The sequence below is a fragment of the Cuculus canorus genome, chromosome 9 (genome assembly GCF_017976375.1).
Source record: "Cuculus canorus isolate bCucCan1 chromosome 9, bCucCan1.pri, whole genome shotgun sequence".
Taxonomy (NCBI): domain Eukaryota; kingdom Metazoa; phylum Chordata; class Aves; order Cuculiformes; family Cuculidae; genus Cuculus; species Cuculus canorus.
In genome coordinates this window covers 17,763,423-17,782,606 of record NC_071409.1, presented here as the reverse complement: position 1 = coordinate 17,782,606, position 19,184 = coordinate 17,763,423, and the positions used below count along the sequence as shown (strand labels likewise).

At 39.4% G+C, this 19,184-nt stretch overlaps 1 protein-coding gene across 4 annotated transcripts in view; it reads left to right on the top strand.

Annotated features, from left to right (window-relative positions):
* The first annotated feature begins 520 nt into the window (after window positions 1-520).
* The window catches only part of MFN1 (mitofusin 1), a 29,507-nt gene continuing 10,843 nt past the window's right edge, over window positions 521-19,184 (top strand). For 2 of the 4 annotated variants that reach the window (XM_009559288.2, XM_054074857.1), the window contains exons 1-12: window positions 522-947; window positions 1,946-2,081; window positions 4,237-4,399; window positions 5,044-5,168; window positions 6,827-6,935; window positions 10,114-10,221; window positions 10,947-11,100; window positions 11,236-11,303; window positions 16,028-16,149; window positions 17,568-17,694; window positions 17,968-18,072; window positions 19,055-19,157. In XM_009559288.2, the coding sequence (XP_009557583.1) occupies window positions 833-947; window positions 1,946-2,081; window positions 4,237-4,399; window positions 5,044-5,168; window positions 6,827-6,935; window positions 10,114-10,221; window positions 10,947-11,100; window positions 11,236-11,303; window positions 16,028-16,149; window positions 17,568-17,694; window positions 17,968-18,072; window positions 19,055-19,157 (1,435 nt within the window). In that variant the 5' untranslated portion in view covers window positions 522-832. Of the gene's footprint in view, window positions 1,063-1,945; window positions 2,082-4,236; window positions 4,400-5,043; window positions 5,169-6,826; window positions 6,936-10,113; window positions 10,222-10,946; window positions 11,101-11,235; window positions 11,304-16,027; window positions 16,150-17,567; window positions 17,695-17,967; window positions 18,073-19,054; window positions 19,158-19,184 lie in introns of all 4 variants that reach the window. The other 2 variants (XM_054074858.1, XM_054074859.1) reach the window with 2 other exon arrangements.

The following is a 19,184-nucleotide window of genomic DNA, read 5'->3' as shown; positions in this document are numbered from 1 at the left end:
TAATGTTATTATGAACTTCACAACAGTCAATACTCCTGCTCATTTGGAGCTGAATCCAGCTCTGCTTGAACCAGCATTTGCAATGAGGAAGGGCTGCAGAGGTGATTCCAGGAGAAGAGAGGTCTGTGCAGCGCGGATCACACTGAACACATGGCGTCATCATGTCCAGAGAAAGAACAGTGAATGGACAAACACCGTTTTAAAGCAAACGTGTTGTCAGAGGGACATTCTGTCTGACTTTCAGATAACGCAGTTACTGAGATGAAAATTAACTTTAGCTTAAATCAAAGCCCCCCGCCTCCATTTCACGACCCGCCGCCGCCCCTGCCCTCGATGAAGATGGCGGCCGCCCCGCCCCAGCGGCCCTCACTAAACATGGCGGCCGCCCCGCCCCTGCTGCCCTCACTAATCATGGCGGCGCGACCCCGCCCCCCCTGCGGTCCTCACTAAAAATGGCTGCTCGCGCCCCTACGGCCCTCACCAAACATGGCGGTCCGGGCCGTGCAGGAGGGACCGGAAGCGGAAGCGCTGTCCGCCCCTGTCCCGGCGGCGGCAGGGGAGCAGGAGGCGGGCAAGTGCCGGGTCGGGCCTTTCCCCTCCTCTCCCCGCCGGGCCGAGGGCAGCGGCGGCGGCCTCTGCATACCGGGGAGGTGCCTTTGGCGGGGAGAACGCCTCGTCCGTCCGGGGCGGGCCCCGCCGAAGCCGTTTGAACCCGTCCCGAGCTCCGGCGCCGCCGCCGCCGCCGTGTCTGTCAGGGGCAGAAGCGGCGGGGCGGAGTGCGGCGAGTGGCTCGAGAGGTTTGGTCGCTGCTGTGACTTTCCTTGCAGCTGCGATGGCGGAAGCCTCCGTGTCCCCGCTGAAGCACTTCGTGCTGGCTAAGAAGACGATCACTGCCATTTTCGACCGGCTGCTGGACTATGTCTCTGAGGGCGCAGCCTTTGTGGAAGGTTGGCGTTTGTCTTAAGCTCATGGGCCTTGTCCTTTGCTTTGAGCGTGTTTGACAGCTGCACGGAGCACCTTAGGACATCCATCGCCGTGCTGCTTGGGGAGTCTCCTCTGAAGGTGTTCAGAAACAATGTGGATTTTGTGACATGTTTTAGTAGGGATAGTGGTGTTGGGTTGATACTTGGACTAGATGATCTTTTCCAACCTTAATGAATCTATGGTTCGGTATGCATTCAAAGTCACATTTTTAATTTGACGTGATTTTTTTTCAGCTCAGGCTTGTAGGAATGCCTGGGATGGTTAGATGTATGCAATGCTGATTGCATCACTTGGGCTGGTTGCCTGACCTCCTTTCCATGAGGGTGAAAGCTCAACCTCTCCAGCGTTTATATCATTGCGGGTTTTTTTGCATAGAAGAAAGAACAAACAGGTTCTCCCATTATTCAATAGGAAAGTAAATCATCATGAGGTATTGCAAAAGAAGATGCTGATACCCTCAGGTTTTAGCAATGTGAAGACGTGTGTTCCCACATGAAGCTCGCTGCTCATCTCCCCAGCAAGCTGTAGACAGCCCAGCCTCGCTGCTGTACCCTAGAGAAATCCTCTCCTTCCTTTCTGAAGGAGGCAGGTGTCGCAGAGAGCGGGGCGCATCCACACAGCACGCTGTGTCCACTGGGTTGGGGAAGAGGTTATGCAAATTGTGAATATTTTTCTTCTGCTTAAACGATGAAAGGTTATAAATCCAGCAGTTAGACTGTTGATTGATCTGCAGCGATTTATATGGCTTATTTCAAAAGCACTTGTGATGGAGCTATAAAATGACAAAGACTTGATGTCAGTGAGTGTAGTGGTAGTGGGGTTTTGTTTCGTTTTCTTACTGCCTTTTAATTAAAATTTACAGATTTTTTTTTTTGGCATGTGGAGTAGTGGTTACCTGTATTTTGCATCCTCATGCATGTACTGTGTATGTGATTGTTTGTTGTTCTTTTTCTATGTGTAGCAACATACAGGAACCCAGAGCTTGAACATATAGCAACAGAAGACGAACTTGCAAAGATACAGGCATATAAAAAGAAGTTAGCAGTCATTGGTGAGGTGCTTTCACGGAGACACATGAAAGTGGCATTTTTTGGCAGGTAATGAATGGAATTACCAGAACTTAATTTGAACCTTTTTTTTCCTTTTTCTCTTGTAGGGCTTAGTGTCTGTATATCTATGGTAAAAGCAATGTTGGTTTGTTGGTTTTTTTTTAACACAGTGGTTTTGTTTGTTTAGTATCTTTGTTTTACTGGACTGTTGGGAACTTTTGTTTGTGTTTGATCACAAGTACTGAAAACCTAAAGTTTGAGCTGTTTATTTTTCCATTTATCAGCAGCTGATGGAAAATAGGCAGTTAGAGACACTGGCCTTGTTCAGTGCATAATTAGTTTGATAGAGCTATGTGGTGATTATAAGGGATAACAGTAACAATGTAATTGCATGGCTTTACAGATCAGTCTGATTGAAACTGTGAATTTCTGCTTTCCCAAATCACTAATTAGGTAGAGTTCTAGTTCTTTGTGGTGTTACTGCAGACCAAGTGTCAAACCTTTCGCATATTTAGATAGCATTTCCAAAGTTATAGGTGATTTAAATTCACTTCTCTTCTTAAAAAAAAAAATACTGTACTTTCAGTATTTGAAAATTTTTAGCTTTGGTCAGCTTGAGATCATGTCAGCTATATTTTTTTTGATTTTTGCAGCAGGAAAAAAAAATTAATAAAAAAACTTGTTGCACCGAAAATGTGTTACTACATAATAAGTGTCCTGTTGAGGTGCTGTCAGGTGATACACCGGAAGCACTGAGGTTTCATGTCTCGCTGCTCAAATGTGTTGTGATTTGGATTTCAGTCTCATCTTAGTGGAAAAGTCTTAAGTTTTCAGTGAGAAATTGTAATTAGGGCTTAACACTTCCCATAAATGCCCGTATTCTAAACATTGTGGTATTCTGTCCCTATAATATTTGGAGATTGTAGCAAGGTGATGGAAATCTGTCTTACTGAAGTCAGATATAAAATAGTGAAGTTTTTTTAAAAGATTGTGGCTCCAGGACTTTCAAATGCTTTTATGTGCCTGGTTATCCTGGTGTCTGTTAGTCCTCTTTGCTTCAGGAAGAGTGATTTTTCTGTGCTTAAATTTAAGCATGTAGTTACAAAATTCTACTGGAATAGGAATCTTAATGTTGTAGTTCTAAAAATCCTGCAATAATGTTGGAAAAAGTGCGTACAACAGTGGTCTTCACTTTGCTATAAATAATTTGGCTATTTAAAGAAACATTAAAAGGATCTGGGTTAAAGAAGTCAGTAATATCTCAGCATCGATACTTCACAAAGTTAAAAGTTGAATGTGTTTACAAGGTTTGATTAAAGTTGCTTTTGCAAAGGGCAGAAGTTCAGAACAGGGAAACTGGAATTTAACTCTCCATTTGACATTTTGAATAAATTTGTAAACTCTTGTACAGCAAGCACTGAACTTTGACTAGAAGAAGTAGCTGCTCAAAAATGAGTTATAGGCTATGTAACTTCCTACTGTTGTGTAACAGATACTTGTGGGTGAGAGGTGTAGTGATAGTGGGACGTTGCTGAGAGCTTCAAGTTCTTGCAGATTCTTGTGCTGGTGAACAGTTCCTTTTAATCAGCAAAATTTAGGTTCATTAGCTATCTCTTTCTTCTGAAATAAGGGCAAGACTAAGTTCCATTATTAAAGGTGCAATTCTGCCCAAAATGTGATACATGTTTTCAATCATTTCTTTTCTATGGCAATGCTGGGGTTGATGCAAAGGAGAGGGCAGGCTGCTGCCTGATGTGAGACAGCGTGCCGTGATTTAGCTATTGCTTTAAGCTGTTCTAAGGCATGTTTATTTATGCTAGGAGCTTTTTCTGGTGTAGCAAAGTCGAGGCAGTGTCTTCTACAAGTTCCTTGCTCAGACTGAGGTGTGCCAGATCAAGCATGCTCACCCGTACAGGCTGGGCTTGTTGGGCCAGTGTGTGTTATGCAAATAAAATTGATTTTCTTGGTTGGGTGGGCAATGTTGGTACCAAGAAAGTTTTTTGAAACTACTTTTCAGATGAACTTTTCCTGCACTCCCTATTCTTTTCTGGCTGGCAATGCTGTACTGGCCTGAAGCTCTATCACCTGGGAACAGCTTGCAGTATGTGGGCCTGATGCAATTAAATGGGGATACATTCAGTTTCAAAGGTATGCGTAGTGCTGCTGTGCTCTGCTAAGAGTGCTTTTATTTCTTTCCTTCTAGAACAAGCAGTGGAAAAAGTTCAGTTATTAATGCGATGCTGTGGGATAAGGTACTTCCCAGTGGGATTGGCCATACGACTAACTGCTTTCTCAGTGTGGAAGGGACAGATGGAGATAAGGCTTACCTTATGACAGAAGGATCAGAAGAAAAGAAGAGTGTCAAGGTACAGTTTTTGAAGGATTAGTGCTACTTTTTTTTCCACAATAACACTTTTCAAAAGATCTGTTTTTTAAAACTGATTTCAAGTTCGCGTAAGACTAACTCCACATTTTTTAGTTCTTATCAGGAGTGAATAACCAACAAACTAAAATGGTTTACTTCACAGTTTTCAGTGGATATTTCAGAGAAACAAGTGATATCTTGTTGTAGAACAGCGTATGCTGAGTCGTTTATTTTTATAGGACTCAGAGTAAATTCTGTTACTTGTTAAATATTTGGAATGTGCCTCTAGTTGGGCTCTGTTGGGCTTATTTAACTGTTCGCATTGATATGTTGAACTCTGAGGCAAATTCATGATGGCACTCAGTATCAGGCAGTCTAGCTCTGTAGTGAATACTGCTTTATGGCTCCAAAGAAACTCCCGTCCAGATTTGAAGACACAGCTTGTTTAAACTTTAGAGGCTGATGAGACTAAAAGCTTAAAAATAATTATTAAAAAAAAAATCACAGATATTCACCAGGAGGAAGTATGAACTCTCTTATTCTGTCCTGGATAGATCCTGTCCAGGTTTGCTTGAGAACAAAATTGGTGTACAGACTTGTTCTTGGTGTGTATTCATGTTTGTCTTCTCTTTATGCTCATTATAGACAGTCAATCAGCTTGCTCATGCGCTTCACATGGATAAAGATTTGAAAGCTGGCTGTCTTGTCCATGTCTTTTGGCCCAAGTCAAAGTGTGCCCTGCTGAGAGATGATTTGGTTTTAGTGGACAGGTATGGTTTCTATTTTGGTAAATGTTTTTTTTTTTTTTAGTAAATTAGCCTCTATAATGTTTAAAAAAGAAATTGGCTTACTTATTGATTGTATTTTGGTTGTTAGAATGCAAAATTATCAAAAGCTCTTTTTTTTTTTTTTTTTTTTTGAGAGTACAGAGTTTATTCTCTTGCACTTACTGCCGCCTTTCATCACCCCACTGTTTTTGGCCTTGGAACAGTTGGAACAGCCAACTGTGTGTCTTGTGATTGAGCTGAATAACAGACTAGCTTTTGGCTAAGGATACTTCTAGCTTTAAAACAAACAGTATGGAAGTATGAATAGAGTAGTTGTAGCAACAACCTTTCGCCCACCTCCTGTCTTTAAACACTTCAGACTCATCATGTGAAGTGTAATCTGGACTTTATTTTTAAATGCTTCTGATAAGAGTTGCAGTGCCTATGTACCAAAGTAATAGGTGACCTCAAAATGTAGTTGTGACTGTCAGCTGTGGGCACCTGAGTGTAGGGCTGGAATTTCCTGCAGTCTGTGTATTTAAAGAATTCTGAAAGCCATTGCTTTGTTTATGTCAAATGCCCATGTTGGCCACTAAGCTAGGACTCAGTAATGTTTTTTCAGACTTTAGGTGGTCTGTATCTAACGTGTGAGTCAACATAGATTGAATTTGAGAGTAATTCACTCAAGTATGAGTGAATTTATATGATTCCTTCATAACCAATGAGATAACATCCACAGTGTATTCTGATATAGTTTAGTCTTTTTTTGTTGCATCTCTCATCTTGCAGCTTTGAAAGCACTGGGAGTTTGTCTTTATTTTCTTGGGTGCAAACTCATGTCCTGTGTAAGTCCCAGAGAAAGCCACCCGGCTGGCATAGGGAGCTCGTTGGTTTAATGCACTTCTGGGCTTCCAAGCTTATACAGTTGTGCTGTCTCCTTGGTACATACGTGTAACACAAGTGCACTGGAAGCCCAGAAGGAATCCTTGCATAGGTACGATATAAGGCATGATTTACTCTGCACAGTCTTGATTGCTAAAGGTGAAACATAAAGGGGGAAAAAACCCATCATGAAATCTGAGAGAATGGGCGCTTGTAAAGAGAAAGTAATCTTTTTACTTTTAAATACAGCAAATTTGTGTAGTAAACATGACTTGATGATCATATTCCACTTGTGTATTTTTAAAACTGACAGCACTGTAGTTTTAACTTCACTTTAAGTTCTTATGCTATGCAAGATGTGGGTAGATTTAATAGCACTTTGAAGCAGACATTTATTAATGGAAAAAAAAGTGATGAACAACTCTTGTTTTTTATTAAAAGCTAGAACTTGGGATACAGAGGGGGGGCATTTTGTGAGACTGTCTGAATTTCTTATTAACTGTTTGTCAATTCCCTTGGAAATTATACTGTGCATATTTATTCAAACTGCATTTTGAAATGAGTAGATGGTCCAGTGAATTAATGACTGATACATGCAAAAGTATAATTGGCTTTTGCTGTATTTGCATTAAGCTCGAAGTAAGCATCAATCTAAGGAGATAAGGCTTTGTATCTTCTTAAAAGCCCTTAGGCAATCTCACTCTATTTTTTACCATTTTATAAAAAATAAATACTACTTTGCTGTGTGAATACCAGTTTCTGTTTTTTCCTCTCAACAGCCCTGGCACAGATGTCACCACAGAACTAGACAGCTGGATTGACAAGTTCTGTTTAGATGCTGACGTGTTTGTCTTGGTTGCCAATTCTGAATCAACTCTCATGAACACGGTACGACATGCAATGGTTCTAACGTTACTTCTTCGTTTAAATACTCAGCAGTTCCATAACTGAAATGGCTCCCCTAGACCTTTACTGAAGCTGCTATGAATCACTGCACTTAAATCTTGTGGATGAAATGTAGGGATGGGGGGCAAGAAATGATATATATCCTCCACTAGGGAAAGGAGAATCAAGTTTCTCACCAGTTTTGCTTACTCTGACTTCAGCACCACGTTAGTCCTTTCTATCTCAGTTTCTTTTTTGATAAATGGATTTATTTTGTAGTGCTTGTCTCACTCTACAGTTTGTCAGTATGTGTCAGCTGAAGACACTCTTAATTATCAAAGAAATAGGATATGGAATATTTAATATCCAGAAGTTCAGTAAAATACACCAAGTAGGTGAAAGAAGTTGAATTTCAGTCTTCCTCACGTGTTCTTATCTGAGAAGAGGGTGAATTCCCTTAATACACCTGGTGTTGAGGACAGGTGCCATAGGTTGCCTTCATTGGACTGTGTTTCTTCTGGAGAAGATGTTAGTAATGAGCATTCTCGTTGCATGGTTCTGTGCTGCGTAGAGAGCTGAAGATGTTTCAACACCTTTATTCTATAAAACCTTGTTGCAAGAGAGAGAAGACTTCTGTATACCTTGCTGCCAAAACACTGTATGATTTATAGAAGGCGGGCATGCAAGGTGGCCAAAGGAGCTGTTGTAATACACAAAGTACAGACGAGAGATTTGCTTTACTTTTGTAGCGATCTCCAGTTTTGACTAAACTAAGTATTGTGAATGCAGTTGATATCACTGTAAGGTTTCCGGGTTATTGGAAGGGAGGGCCAGAACGTAGTATAATGCTAATAAGAAATCTCTTGAAGACTTCTATTAAGCCTACTGTAGACAGATGAAATACTCTGATTGTTCTGAGGATAGTTCTGGCATGCAGTGTCTGAACTTTAGTCTAATTATTGAGGCAATTTTTAATACAATAAAGAACTCAATGTACAAAGACAGTGCTTCCTTGAATTCTAGCAAATTAGAATAGTTTGATAGAAATCTGAGAAGAGCATAAAATATGTTTAAAACACTACATTCCATCTTCTGAACAGAAGCGGCAGACTCAAATACAAAAGAGATGTGAATTAAAAGGAAAAGTAAGATGATCCTGGAAGCATTCAAGTCAAAGAGGAGATCTGGCACAACTATGACTTTATCTTCTTCTCCATTATCTCACAAGAAGCGTGCTTTTTGGCTTTTAGTATGGAGGGAATCTGCAAGTTGTTTGCAATACATCCATGCCAGAGTTGGTTTGGGGTTTTTAATTGAGAAAAACGAAGAAGAAAAAAAGATCAAGTTTTAGAGAGTACCTCATTACTGTATGGAAACAATAGGGATCTGCATGCTAGATTTTAGTTTGGTTTAGTAAAGTAACAGAGAGAAGGCCAAATTTGTTTTGGTTCTCTCATTCACTCTGAAGAAATGAATTGTTAAAACCAGTCTGACTGAGATAGTAAATATGCAGGAGAGACGAATGAGCTGTACATCTGCTGGAAGATTCTGTAAGTTTTGTATTTGTCCTGTCCTTAAATCGCAGTCACAGAAGTGCTACTCTGCTTTTTAATGTGATTTTGGGCCAGTCTTTGTTCCTTGTTGGGCATGGCTGAAAGCAACTAAGTAGAAATAGGTTAGTCTTGCAATTTGTTTTAAGCATTACAGTCTTGCTGAGGTTTTTTGGTTGCCATGCCTATAAATCCTCACTTAACACTGAGCACCTTGTAATTATTAGAGTCTGGAAATAACCAGTATCCTGAGTGTATCTTAGAGGGAAAGGAAATAGGTTTTGGCTGTGATTGAGGCTTTGGCTCAGTAAACAGCTCTTACTCTTTTTCCTTTTTAATATTTTCAGCCTGGTAGACACAAATGAAATTGTCCTTAACAATTATGTAACTGCTGTAAAGCACTTGTATTTTGCTTTGCATTGAGGCTAATGGTAATTTATTTCTTCATTTACATGAGTTTATCCTTCAGGTAAAGCATGTGATAACTGTGTTCTCATCCTCCTTAGGCATTGTTTTTACTTCTTACCATACAGGTTTGAAAATATTTGAAGGTGCTGTGTAACCACAGACTTCTTGCATGAACGTGATTTTTCTAATAATCCCTCATAAATTCTCTTCAGACAACGTGCTTGTTTCTGCAACAGTCACCTTGTTGGCACATACATCCCCAACTGATGGAGACTAACGTATCCCCAGTGTTGTGTCCAAAATATCCAGTCGTGTCCTGCTGCAGATTCAAAAAGCTTATGACAGCACAGAGATCTCTTCTGTTTGAGCTGTGCTGTGTCAGGATTCATTTCATCACAACTTACCTATTATGACTGTGAAAACAGCAATGATGGGTGGTAGGTACTGGCAGGGGACCCAAATATGTTTTCAGATACCTGCGTGTCTTATTTCTAAAATAAAAACCTTCAGCAGTGGCTTTTTCCCTGTGGCTCTAGCCATACGTCCTCTGGACGTCCTCGCCTGTGACTTGTCTGTAGGTCAAGCTGAGGTTGCCTAATTGAAGAATATAGTCGGATGGTGTTTGTCTGAATATAGAAACCAGATTTGGCAGGGTGGACAGGAGCATCTTGGTAGTTCAGCTAAGGAAGACTTCATAGTTTTAAACAAGCATCTTAAAAAATGAAATGAGCAGATACAGTCGTGTTTTGTTTGTTTATTTTTCCTTCCTCTCTTCAGCAACAATATTTTGAGTGTCACAGTTGAAGGTGAATTTAATAGAGGGGTTAGGAGGACCAAAGGAGATGAAGTTTTGAAATAGTAGGAGTGAAAGGAAAAGGGGAAAAAAAAAAAGACAGTGAATGATGTGATAGGTTTATGGAAAAATAGACTTCTGCACCACTGTTTTCTAAACTATTTGTTTTGGAGGTTTTCTTAATTTGTACCAGTTTTAAAGAAGCTTGCAGTTTATTTGGCGTAACATTGGCATCAGTTTGAAGTCATTTAATGACTAGTGAACTGTCATAAGCTTTTTTTTTGTGTTGTGTATGAGTGGGTTTTAGTGCTAATGAATTCTTTTTAATAGGAAACTTTTAAAGAAGTTTAACTTCAGAATTTGTTACAGAAGAATCTGTGGCTCTGGCTTCGATGTCTAGAGAGTTTTCTGTTTGTGCTTTAATTCTCAGGAAAAACATTTCTTCCATAAAGTGAATGAACGACTTTCCAAGCCAAACATCTTCATCTTGAATAATAGATGGGATGCCTCCGCATCAGAACCAGAATATATGGAAGATGTGAGTGACTTAATGGTTTTTGTTTGGGTTGATTTTTTAAAATATTAATATGTATGTAAAGAAAAGGCCTGCACATTCATAAAAGCATACTAAATTGGCTAGGTAATGCAGTTATTAAGACCAAGATGGTGTTTTTATATTATTATTAAACGGATAAGTTATTTGGTCAGAAAATGGAAATAACTTGTTCTTTGTTGAGAGCAAAAAGCAGCCTGCAATTCAAACTACAATATGTGCAAGCAGGTAACACAATGGGAGGCTTGTTTAGAACCTTTTCCCTCCACTTATTTTCAATCTTCGTGGCATTACTTTTTATTGTTTAGTGGTAAAGCAGCCTGAGGCTACAGGTTATACACATATGTGTGCATAGAGTAGCTGACGCAGTACAGAGTTAGATGGAACAGTTGAGTGTGCTCTTTGGATCTTCCCAACGGCAGCTGGCTTGCAGTGATACTTATTTCTCTGTATATGGGAGATGAAAGGGTTACCCCAGTAATTGTCAGAGATATCTGACTTAAATAAATACAGGCAGTAGAAGAAGAAAGTATGGTTTGTCCAGGGCTGTTCAGATGGTTAAAAACAGCAGCTGCTGCATGCATGGGTAGGATTAGAAGACATCGGCTGCCTAATGGGTTGTTCAGCATCTGTTTCTGACTCTGACGTTGTGATTTGGTCACTGTTCAATTTTTGGCTTTTTTCTCATGAACTTTTTACCTTTTCCGTAGGTGCGCAGGCAGCACATGGAGCGCTGTCTGACGTTTCTAGTTGATGAGCTCAAAGTTATTGATCCTGTAGAAGCAAGGAATCGCATCTTTTTTGTTTCAGCAAAAGAAGTTCTGAGTGCTAGGAGACAGAAGGCCCAAGGAATGCCAGAGGGTGGTGTGTAGGAACTCTTACTTTTCCTGAAATACAGAAAAATATCATAAAATATTATAAAATATGATAAAAAAAAAATTTAAGATGCTGTCACTGTGAGGAATTGCACTCTCCCTTATGGTCTGTTGTGTTTCACAGGTGAAGCACTTACTGAAGGATTTCAAGCAAGATTCCAAGAATTTCAACATTTCGAGCAGATATTTGAGGTATTTATGATGGGCTTTTTAGATTGCCTGCTTTTTAATGCAAAGGTAGCTCTTCCTTATGCGAAGCTTAATTTTACTGAACGTAATCATTATTAAGAAGTGGGGGGTATAAGATATTCAAACCATTTGACATTTTTGCCTTATCTGTGGGCTCTGATCATCTGTTCTTACCTTGATTATCAGGTATCTGTTACTGTATCAGGTATCAATGACTATTGTTCAGTGAGGGAAGGGACTAAAACTGGACTTGTAGCTCATATTTTGAAATCTCGATACCTGTATAGTCTATATAAAAAAAGACTGTGCTCTTAGAAAGTATTGTATTACTTAAAACCATGAGCTGGGGAAATATTTGATGTATACTAAACCTGATTTTGCTCTGAAGTTGTAGCTTTTTATTTAATTATTTTAATTCAGGGTACAAATAGTAGGAAATCCTGTTTCGCCAATGTAAATCTAAATATTTACTTGCATTTTTAAAGCCAGAGTTTTGAAATTATCACCATTAGCTGCCTACTAGCTCTGATAGTCTCAACACTAATGCTATTTTTGCATCCTTGTTGCTGTACAGAATCCATCCTTCACCTTCAGTTTACCTGCGTTCATAGCTGGAGTTTGCAGTTTCTCCAGAAGCAGACCTGGCTAGACAATTGAATGATTTCTTTGTAATAGGATCCATTTGCCTCGCTGAATTTGATAACTAATTAATTAAAACCATTTGTGGATATCTTGAGAAGGCATTTTGGGTATGCATTGATGGTTTTGTGTAATATATACTGGTGTATCTCATGCAACATGAGCCTGAATGATGTGGCTGTAGTTTGTATACAGCACATGCTCGAGATGGCTCTTGTGTGCCTGAGCCAGTAACTCCTTGTTTGGTATATCTAAAAAAAATAAATGAGCTCTGGGAAGCATTTCTTCTCTCATTACAATCAAGCCCATTTGACCTTAGCAAAACCAAGTTATGTGATGATGTGTGTATATCAAAAAATGTTAAAATAACAGCTTGTTCCTGTCTTGCATAAGCAAAAAAATGTCTGACTGAACTTTAAATTTAGCCTCTATCCACACTTTTACAATGGATGACAGAGTTGCTGGAACGATGGATTCAGAGTACTGGCAGGGTCTGAGTCTGAGCCATGAAATTTCTTGTTTGTGTCACTAGCTATAGCTAGACATGAGTTTTTGTTTGTAGTTTTTGGCCTGAGAGTTATAGTGGCAAACTTTCAAGCAGTAGGAAAAGTGGAAAGAAAGCTTCTAAATCAATTATTGTTCTTTAACATATTTTGCCATGTGCTGTACCCAAAGCTTTGTTGACAAAATCTTATAGTTAAGCACTCAACACTTAGGATATTTCATGATTAAGATGGACATGTGACTTAGTAAATTATGTGATACTGTGGGTGCTCAGCACATCTGTAAATCAGATGTTACAGTCCCAAGTTGGACACCAAAATGAGAAGCATCTATCACAAGGTCACAATCATGACAAGTTTCTTTGCCAGAGGCAAGGGCAAAACCCGATTCTGTAACAGCACTGAATGGCCTTCTTTCACTTTATCCATCTCATTCGCACCTTCTGATCCCAACAGGAAGTGTGGATTCTGTAAGGATTCTGTAATGTTTTTACCTCCTCAGCCATGTTTCGTCCTGAAATCAACGCGAATTGCTTAGAATAGGAGTGTGATCACATCACTTAAAGAGCATGACTACGTGTGCTAAATTATGATTGCCAAAGTTATTTAAATTTTGAATGTCTGATATTGCAGCACATTCAGGTTTTGTAGTCAGTTTCCCAAGTTATAATGGCATTTGATTTGCTTTTAAAGCAGAGCTGATACTTAAGCGGTTCACCAGGTCTGAAATTTTCAGACCTCATGCTCAAATTACTGTCACTTGAGCTGATAAAGAAATGGATGCTGGTGTCAGTTATGTTTACCGGCACTAGGCAATATCAGCCTATCTATTGGTGAAGAATATTGTACATCAGGTAGGATTTTCTGTGTTCAGTCTGGGAATGAAATCCTCCTTGATACCATGCTTTATGCACTGCTAGAGCAAATTCAGATGCTGTTAAGCCGTGAGTACCTAAAGCACTTCTGGCTGAAGCACTTTGCGTTTACTCTGTTTCCTGACAGAAAAGCTGCAAATCCCAAGACTCTTGGATTACACTCCAGCTGTGAAAGGGAAGGGATGAGAGCCCAAATGCTTCTGTCTGTCCTTGTCGAACACTGACCCCTTCTTTGCTTCTGTCTGATCTTGCCTTTATCTCCTTGTCCCTGCTCAAGTGCCCTGCTCAGACTTTCCAAACACCTCTTAAACTCTTGTTACCCAGTTCACCTCTCTAAGCTATCTCATCACCTCGTTTATAAACTTGTCCACGCGTTCCTTGTTCCCACTGGCTATATCTGCTGGTTTTGCTGCTCTGGATTCTTTCACACTGCTTTTGTCTTCACTCAGATTGGAAGGGTTCTTCCCTTTTTCCGTATGGGCTGAGAAGAGGAACTGTTACTTTGCCAGTACTTCCACATTCCTGATCTTAGTATCAGTTCCCTGATGGGAAGTCTGTTCATCCTAGGACTGGTACAAGCTCAGTGTAGCTGGAATCTTAAAAAAAAAATTGAGAAGCAATCCATCAGTGCTAGTTTGTTGAGATATGGGAAAAATTTGGCTCATTTTCTAAAGGTATGTAACTACACTTATGTAGACTTTTGTGTGAGAGCAAAAGGCATTCAAAAAATAGATATAACACATTCTTCTGCAAAGCACAGGATGGTTAAAGTTGCAAGAAGAAAAACTAGTCTAGGTGTTACCAGAAATACTCATAAGCAGTGGTGAAATTAAGGTTTTAGACACTCGTGTAGTAGCTTTAAAAAGTGATGTTAGTATGTATGTCAGCTGTATTACAACAAAGAAGGAAAATGTACAATCTTAAATGACCTGCAAGTTGAATTAGTGGATTAATTCTGAATTTTTATACTGTGGAATAACAGAAAGTAGTGTGTGTATCTGTATTCTGAAATTTTACTGTGAGCTACTTAGAAATGCCTTATTGAAGTGGCAGAGAAGTGCTTGCACATTGTGCTCTGTGCAGTAGTGCTCAGTGGATGTTCTACATGAAACCAAACCCCACTAGGCCTCAGGCTGTAGTTTTCCCAAGTTTCTTCAAAAAGCTGGTAACGGAGATTGTGTGTGGAGGGGAGAGACAGGGCAGAATAGTAATTCTGGCTGTAAATTGGAGTGAATAACAGCCTGAATTAGTGTGCTACTGCAGAGTCCTTCCCTAACACTGCATTGGAGTGTAAGAAGCTGTGCACCTAAAGACTGTCTTACTATACTGGAAGTGGGCTGGAAGGTAACTGGTTTGGGTTACAGTGTTGAAACATAGCTTTTCTCTGTGCCTCTATAAATACTTACTTACAGGCTAACAGCAAAACTGCTGCTGTCCCCTTCTTACCTTTCTTGGTCATTTAACTAACCTCTGTGTTTTTCCTAGTGCTCTAACTTGGATTTTCTGATTGTGTTGTGAGTGACTGTCATCCTTTTCTTCACCACATACTAATGTTGGGAAGACTCCTCTGTGTCTAGTCTAGCTCTTACAATGTGCTGATATTTAGAAACTCTGGCTTTTCATTGCTGATTTCTAGATCTGCTTCATCGAGGAACAGGGAATGTATTTTATCCATTTTGTTTATTTTGTTTTGTTCTGTTATTTTCAGATAGCTGAAATGTGTTATTACAGCACATGCTAAGGTCATAGGCAAATCTTTTAAAAGCATTCTAGACCTGTGTGTCTTGTGAAAGATGCATCCACAGATTGAGAACAATTTAAAAACCCCATAGATCTGTTATAAAGAAACCAGCTGCTTGCTTCCTTCCCCTCAAGCGCAGAAGATGTTGCTGCTTCGTGGGGACTTAGTGCAGGCTGAGCTCCAGTAGTGTTTAATTGGCTGCATAACTCAGGATGTGCAGTTGCCTGAGAAGATTTGGAAGTTGTAATTTTTGGTTTATCACAATTGCTTTATGTTTGCCCAAGTTGAACGTTTGTATTTTGCTTCAATCAGCGTCCTGTATTTTCTGAATCACTGTACATTATTAAACATTGAAGACAGATTAGAAGTTGTATCTTTAGAGCATTGTCTACTCATTCATTTAACACCCCAGTAATCTGCAAATAAGTTAATATTTTAAGGACTACTTAACAACTTTTAAATCCTATGAGAGAATCCTTGTTTCTTATTTCTAATTGTATATTTTGTTCCTGGATGGTCGCTATTGGCATGAGCACATGAAATTTACTGACAGAACTCATTCTTGAAACTAAGAATATTTATTACACCTGAAAATCCACAAGCTGTGCAATATTGCCAGCGTTCATGTTAGACATTTATAATTCCAAGGAGGTTGCTTGGAAATTTTTCTGAAGAGCTAGATTAATTTTACGTGTTCTTCGGAGTTTTCTTTTTTCTTTATTAATTTGTTTTAAAAGAATAAAAACCTATGCACATTACTGTGAATGAACACAAAGGTACAGATTTGCTGCTGTAGATTCATTTGATATTTCAGTTCTGTTGTCTTTTAATTTCTATGCTTTCTCCCTTTTTATTTCCAATGGATATAAGTTCATAGTAAAATTAGCAGCATGTGCTTCCTGACAGTGAAATTCCTGAATGTGTTGGCATGGAATTGCAGTAATGTGTTGTGGCTTGGGCCCCTCGCAGGAGTGTATCTCGCAGTCAGCCGTGAAAACCAAGTTTGAACAGCACACTATCAGAGCTAAACAGATAATAGATACTGTGAAAAACATTATGGACGACATAAACATAGCAGCAGCAGAGAAAAGGTAGGTTGGTTGGAGGGCTGGTTGGCTTTGGTTTATCCAGATCCTCTGAGGAGTCACTTCAATGCTGGTGATTTTCTTGGGCCATTAAAGACTTAAAAATTCATTTTTCTCACTTGGTAAGAAATAGAGAATTTCTCTGGTGTGTCAGTCTCGCTGCTATTCACTTGCACCGCTCGGCATTGCTCTTGGTGTTCAAGTTCTGTATAGGGATCTTGGTTTATTTTGTTACTCTCCTTTACTGATTTACTGTTACAAAGGCAGTCAGTGAATTTTCAATTTTATTTTTTTTCAAAACTGTTTGAAATTTTAAGTTTTTCTAGCTATATCCAGCATTTCAGAAGTGATGTTTGGGCCTGCTTTACATGAGGGTTTTTTTTGCCAGCAGAAACACTGAGAAAATAAATGGATGAACTTTAATTTCCAAGTGGTTGGAATACTGTAGGGGATGAGAGGAGCCCAAGCCATCAAAGGCTTAGACTCCAGCCTGTTCCAGATTGTATCCTTAAAAATCTTTATTCTCTCTTTGCTCGTGTAGTCCTTTTAGTGCTGATGATAGCAGCTTATTACTCTGATAGTTTCATATATTCTTGGAGGTTTGCATATGTATGAGTTTTTTTCCTCACTTCTGTTTGCTAGCTGTTGCCTCTCCTGTACACAGTGAACTTGCTGTCCTGTTTGATCCTTTCCATCTATCTCCTGTCTATGTGTTTCCACAGACTCCTGAGTACATCAGCTTTTACAAACTGCGTGTTTACATACTAACTTGCCTCACCTGGTCAGATCCTATGAAAACGTGCTGTGAAATGTTTGAAAATATTCTGACACTCTACTTCTTTCTGTCAGTCAACCTCCCAGTAGTGACTCCACTTAATCTGAATTGCTGTTTGAAGTTTCTGCTGGCCCTTCAAGATAAAACTGCTCTAGATTTTAAGCAATTTTTACTTAAATGATAGGTCAGGGACTTCTGCAGAGTTTTTTATGACAAGGTTAGTTTCTTTTGCCTCCCCTTTGCTTTGCAGAGTCATCAGGCTCGTGTTGCTGTTAAGGAGTAGTTGAGTGGTGCTGGCGAGCAGCACTAGGACAGTTTGATCGGATTTATCCTTTCTCTTTTTTTAATTTTTTAAATCAGAATAGACTTAAGTATTAAAGGCACCTGATTCCCTCACCTTTCTCAACTGTAGTTTTGTACAACGATAACAATTCAAACTCCAAATGCTATTTTTGTAAATATATCAAAACATATCTATATTGTAGTCATTCTGAAGCAGTGCCTCTGCTTTTTTCAGCCAGTGTCACTTTGGATTCTTCTTGGGTGCTCAGTAGACAGTCAGTTAGGTGGTCTGTGCCTAATTACAGAGCTTGTTCTATTACTGGGAGAATACCTGCTGGTGATGGTTATTTCCCTTCTGCTGTGTTAGAGTCCATTCAATGGAGGAGCGAGAAGACCAGAGGGATAGACTGGACTTTGTTCGAAATCAGCTGAACATTTTGACAGAAGATACTAAGGAAAAAATCAAACGTGTTACTGAGGAAGTAGAAAATAAAGTAAGTAATAGCAGTGTGAAAAATCCCCCAGAGTCAAGTGCTGTCTCTTCTGTAAGGCAGGTTCTTCCGTTGCCTACCCACCATATGAAGTACCTTTGGAATGGCTACTATGTTCCTTCTCCAGTACAAAAAAGTAAAAAATAATCAAACTGGTAGCCCTTCCTTACTCTCCGGTAATTGAATCGTTTCTGAATCAGTTGCTGCAGTGGTCTGTCTTCGGTCCAGCTGGAAAAGGTGGGAGAAATATTTCATATATTTACTGCATTCTTCCAGGTCTCCTCTGCCATGACTGATGAGATTTGCCGACTTTCAGTTTTAGTTGATGAATTCTATTCAGATTTTCACCCTTCTCCTCAAGTGTTGAAGCACTATAAGACAGTAAGTTTTCTTGTGTTATTTGAAGCTAGGTTCTTTGTCTTCCATTTAATTTCTACTTCATTATTTTTATAATTTGTGTAGCATTTTATGTGGTACTTTTAAGTATTGCACGGTTATTACTTTCTGACATGCCTGTGTCTGTCTACCTAAAACTGGAAGAGGTTGAAAATATTTTCTGCTTTGGTTTTGGAAAGAAATCATTCTTTGTTTCGACCGTCTTCTTACTAGAGCAGCTACTGAGACTTTTTAATTCACTCACATCCTGAGTTGTAGTCTTCATTTCTACGAAATAAAGACCTTGCATAACAAATTTTCACTGCTCCTAAAATGAAGTAGATCCAAAAATAAGATTACTTTGCAACTACCAAACACTTTATGGTGGGTTTTTTTTTCATTTTTATTTTTAAAGGAAAAAGGCAATTTTTATTAAAAAAAAAAATCTGTAAATTTCTCCTCAAACTTAGTATTTTAAAGGCTCATACACCTGTAAGAGTTTGCTTTGTAGACTTGGACTTTGCTGCTACTGATGGACTGCTGCAACTTCCAGCCTTGTTGATCAGCTGGGACTGCTGCATTTTCAGGACAGTCTCTGCCATCCTGGCTCTGTACAGTGTCTGGAGCAGAACTCCATGGGGGTTGATGGGATCAGTTTATCTTTGTGCAGAACAATGAAATTGGCTCCCATCAAATGGTGACAATAAAAGCTTTGCGGGGCACTGTGGTAGTAGTATGCTTTTCAGTGTCAGTTTATTGAAAATACAGACTTTTCTATATGCCTTTTAATGGTCACAGTTGTAGAGAAATCTTTCACTTGGATTAGGTTTTCAGTCACTGCATGCAATTTAGAAGCATGGTATTTCCATGGTAACATTCTTTTCTTCTCACTGTAAATAATAATGCTTAGTGTTTAACATTGCTCCGTATAATGCAGTTGATCAGATAAATATAAATGGATGAGCATGTATTCTTTATAAAACTTCAGGAATTGAACAAACATATAGAAGATGGTTTGGGAAAGAACCTGGCTGACCGTTGCTCCAGCGAAGTCAATGAGTCAATGCATCAGTCACAGCAGGAGATGATTGGTAAGAGCAGGGAGGAGGAATGTTAAG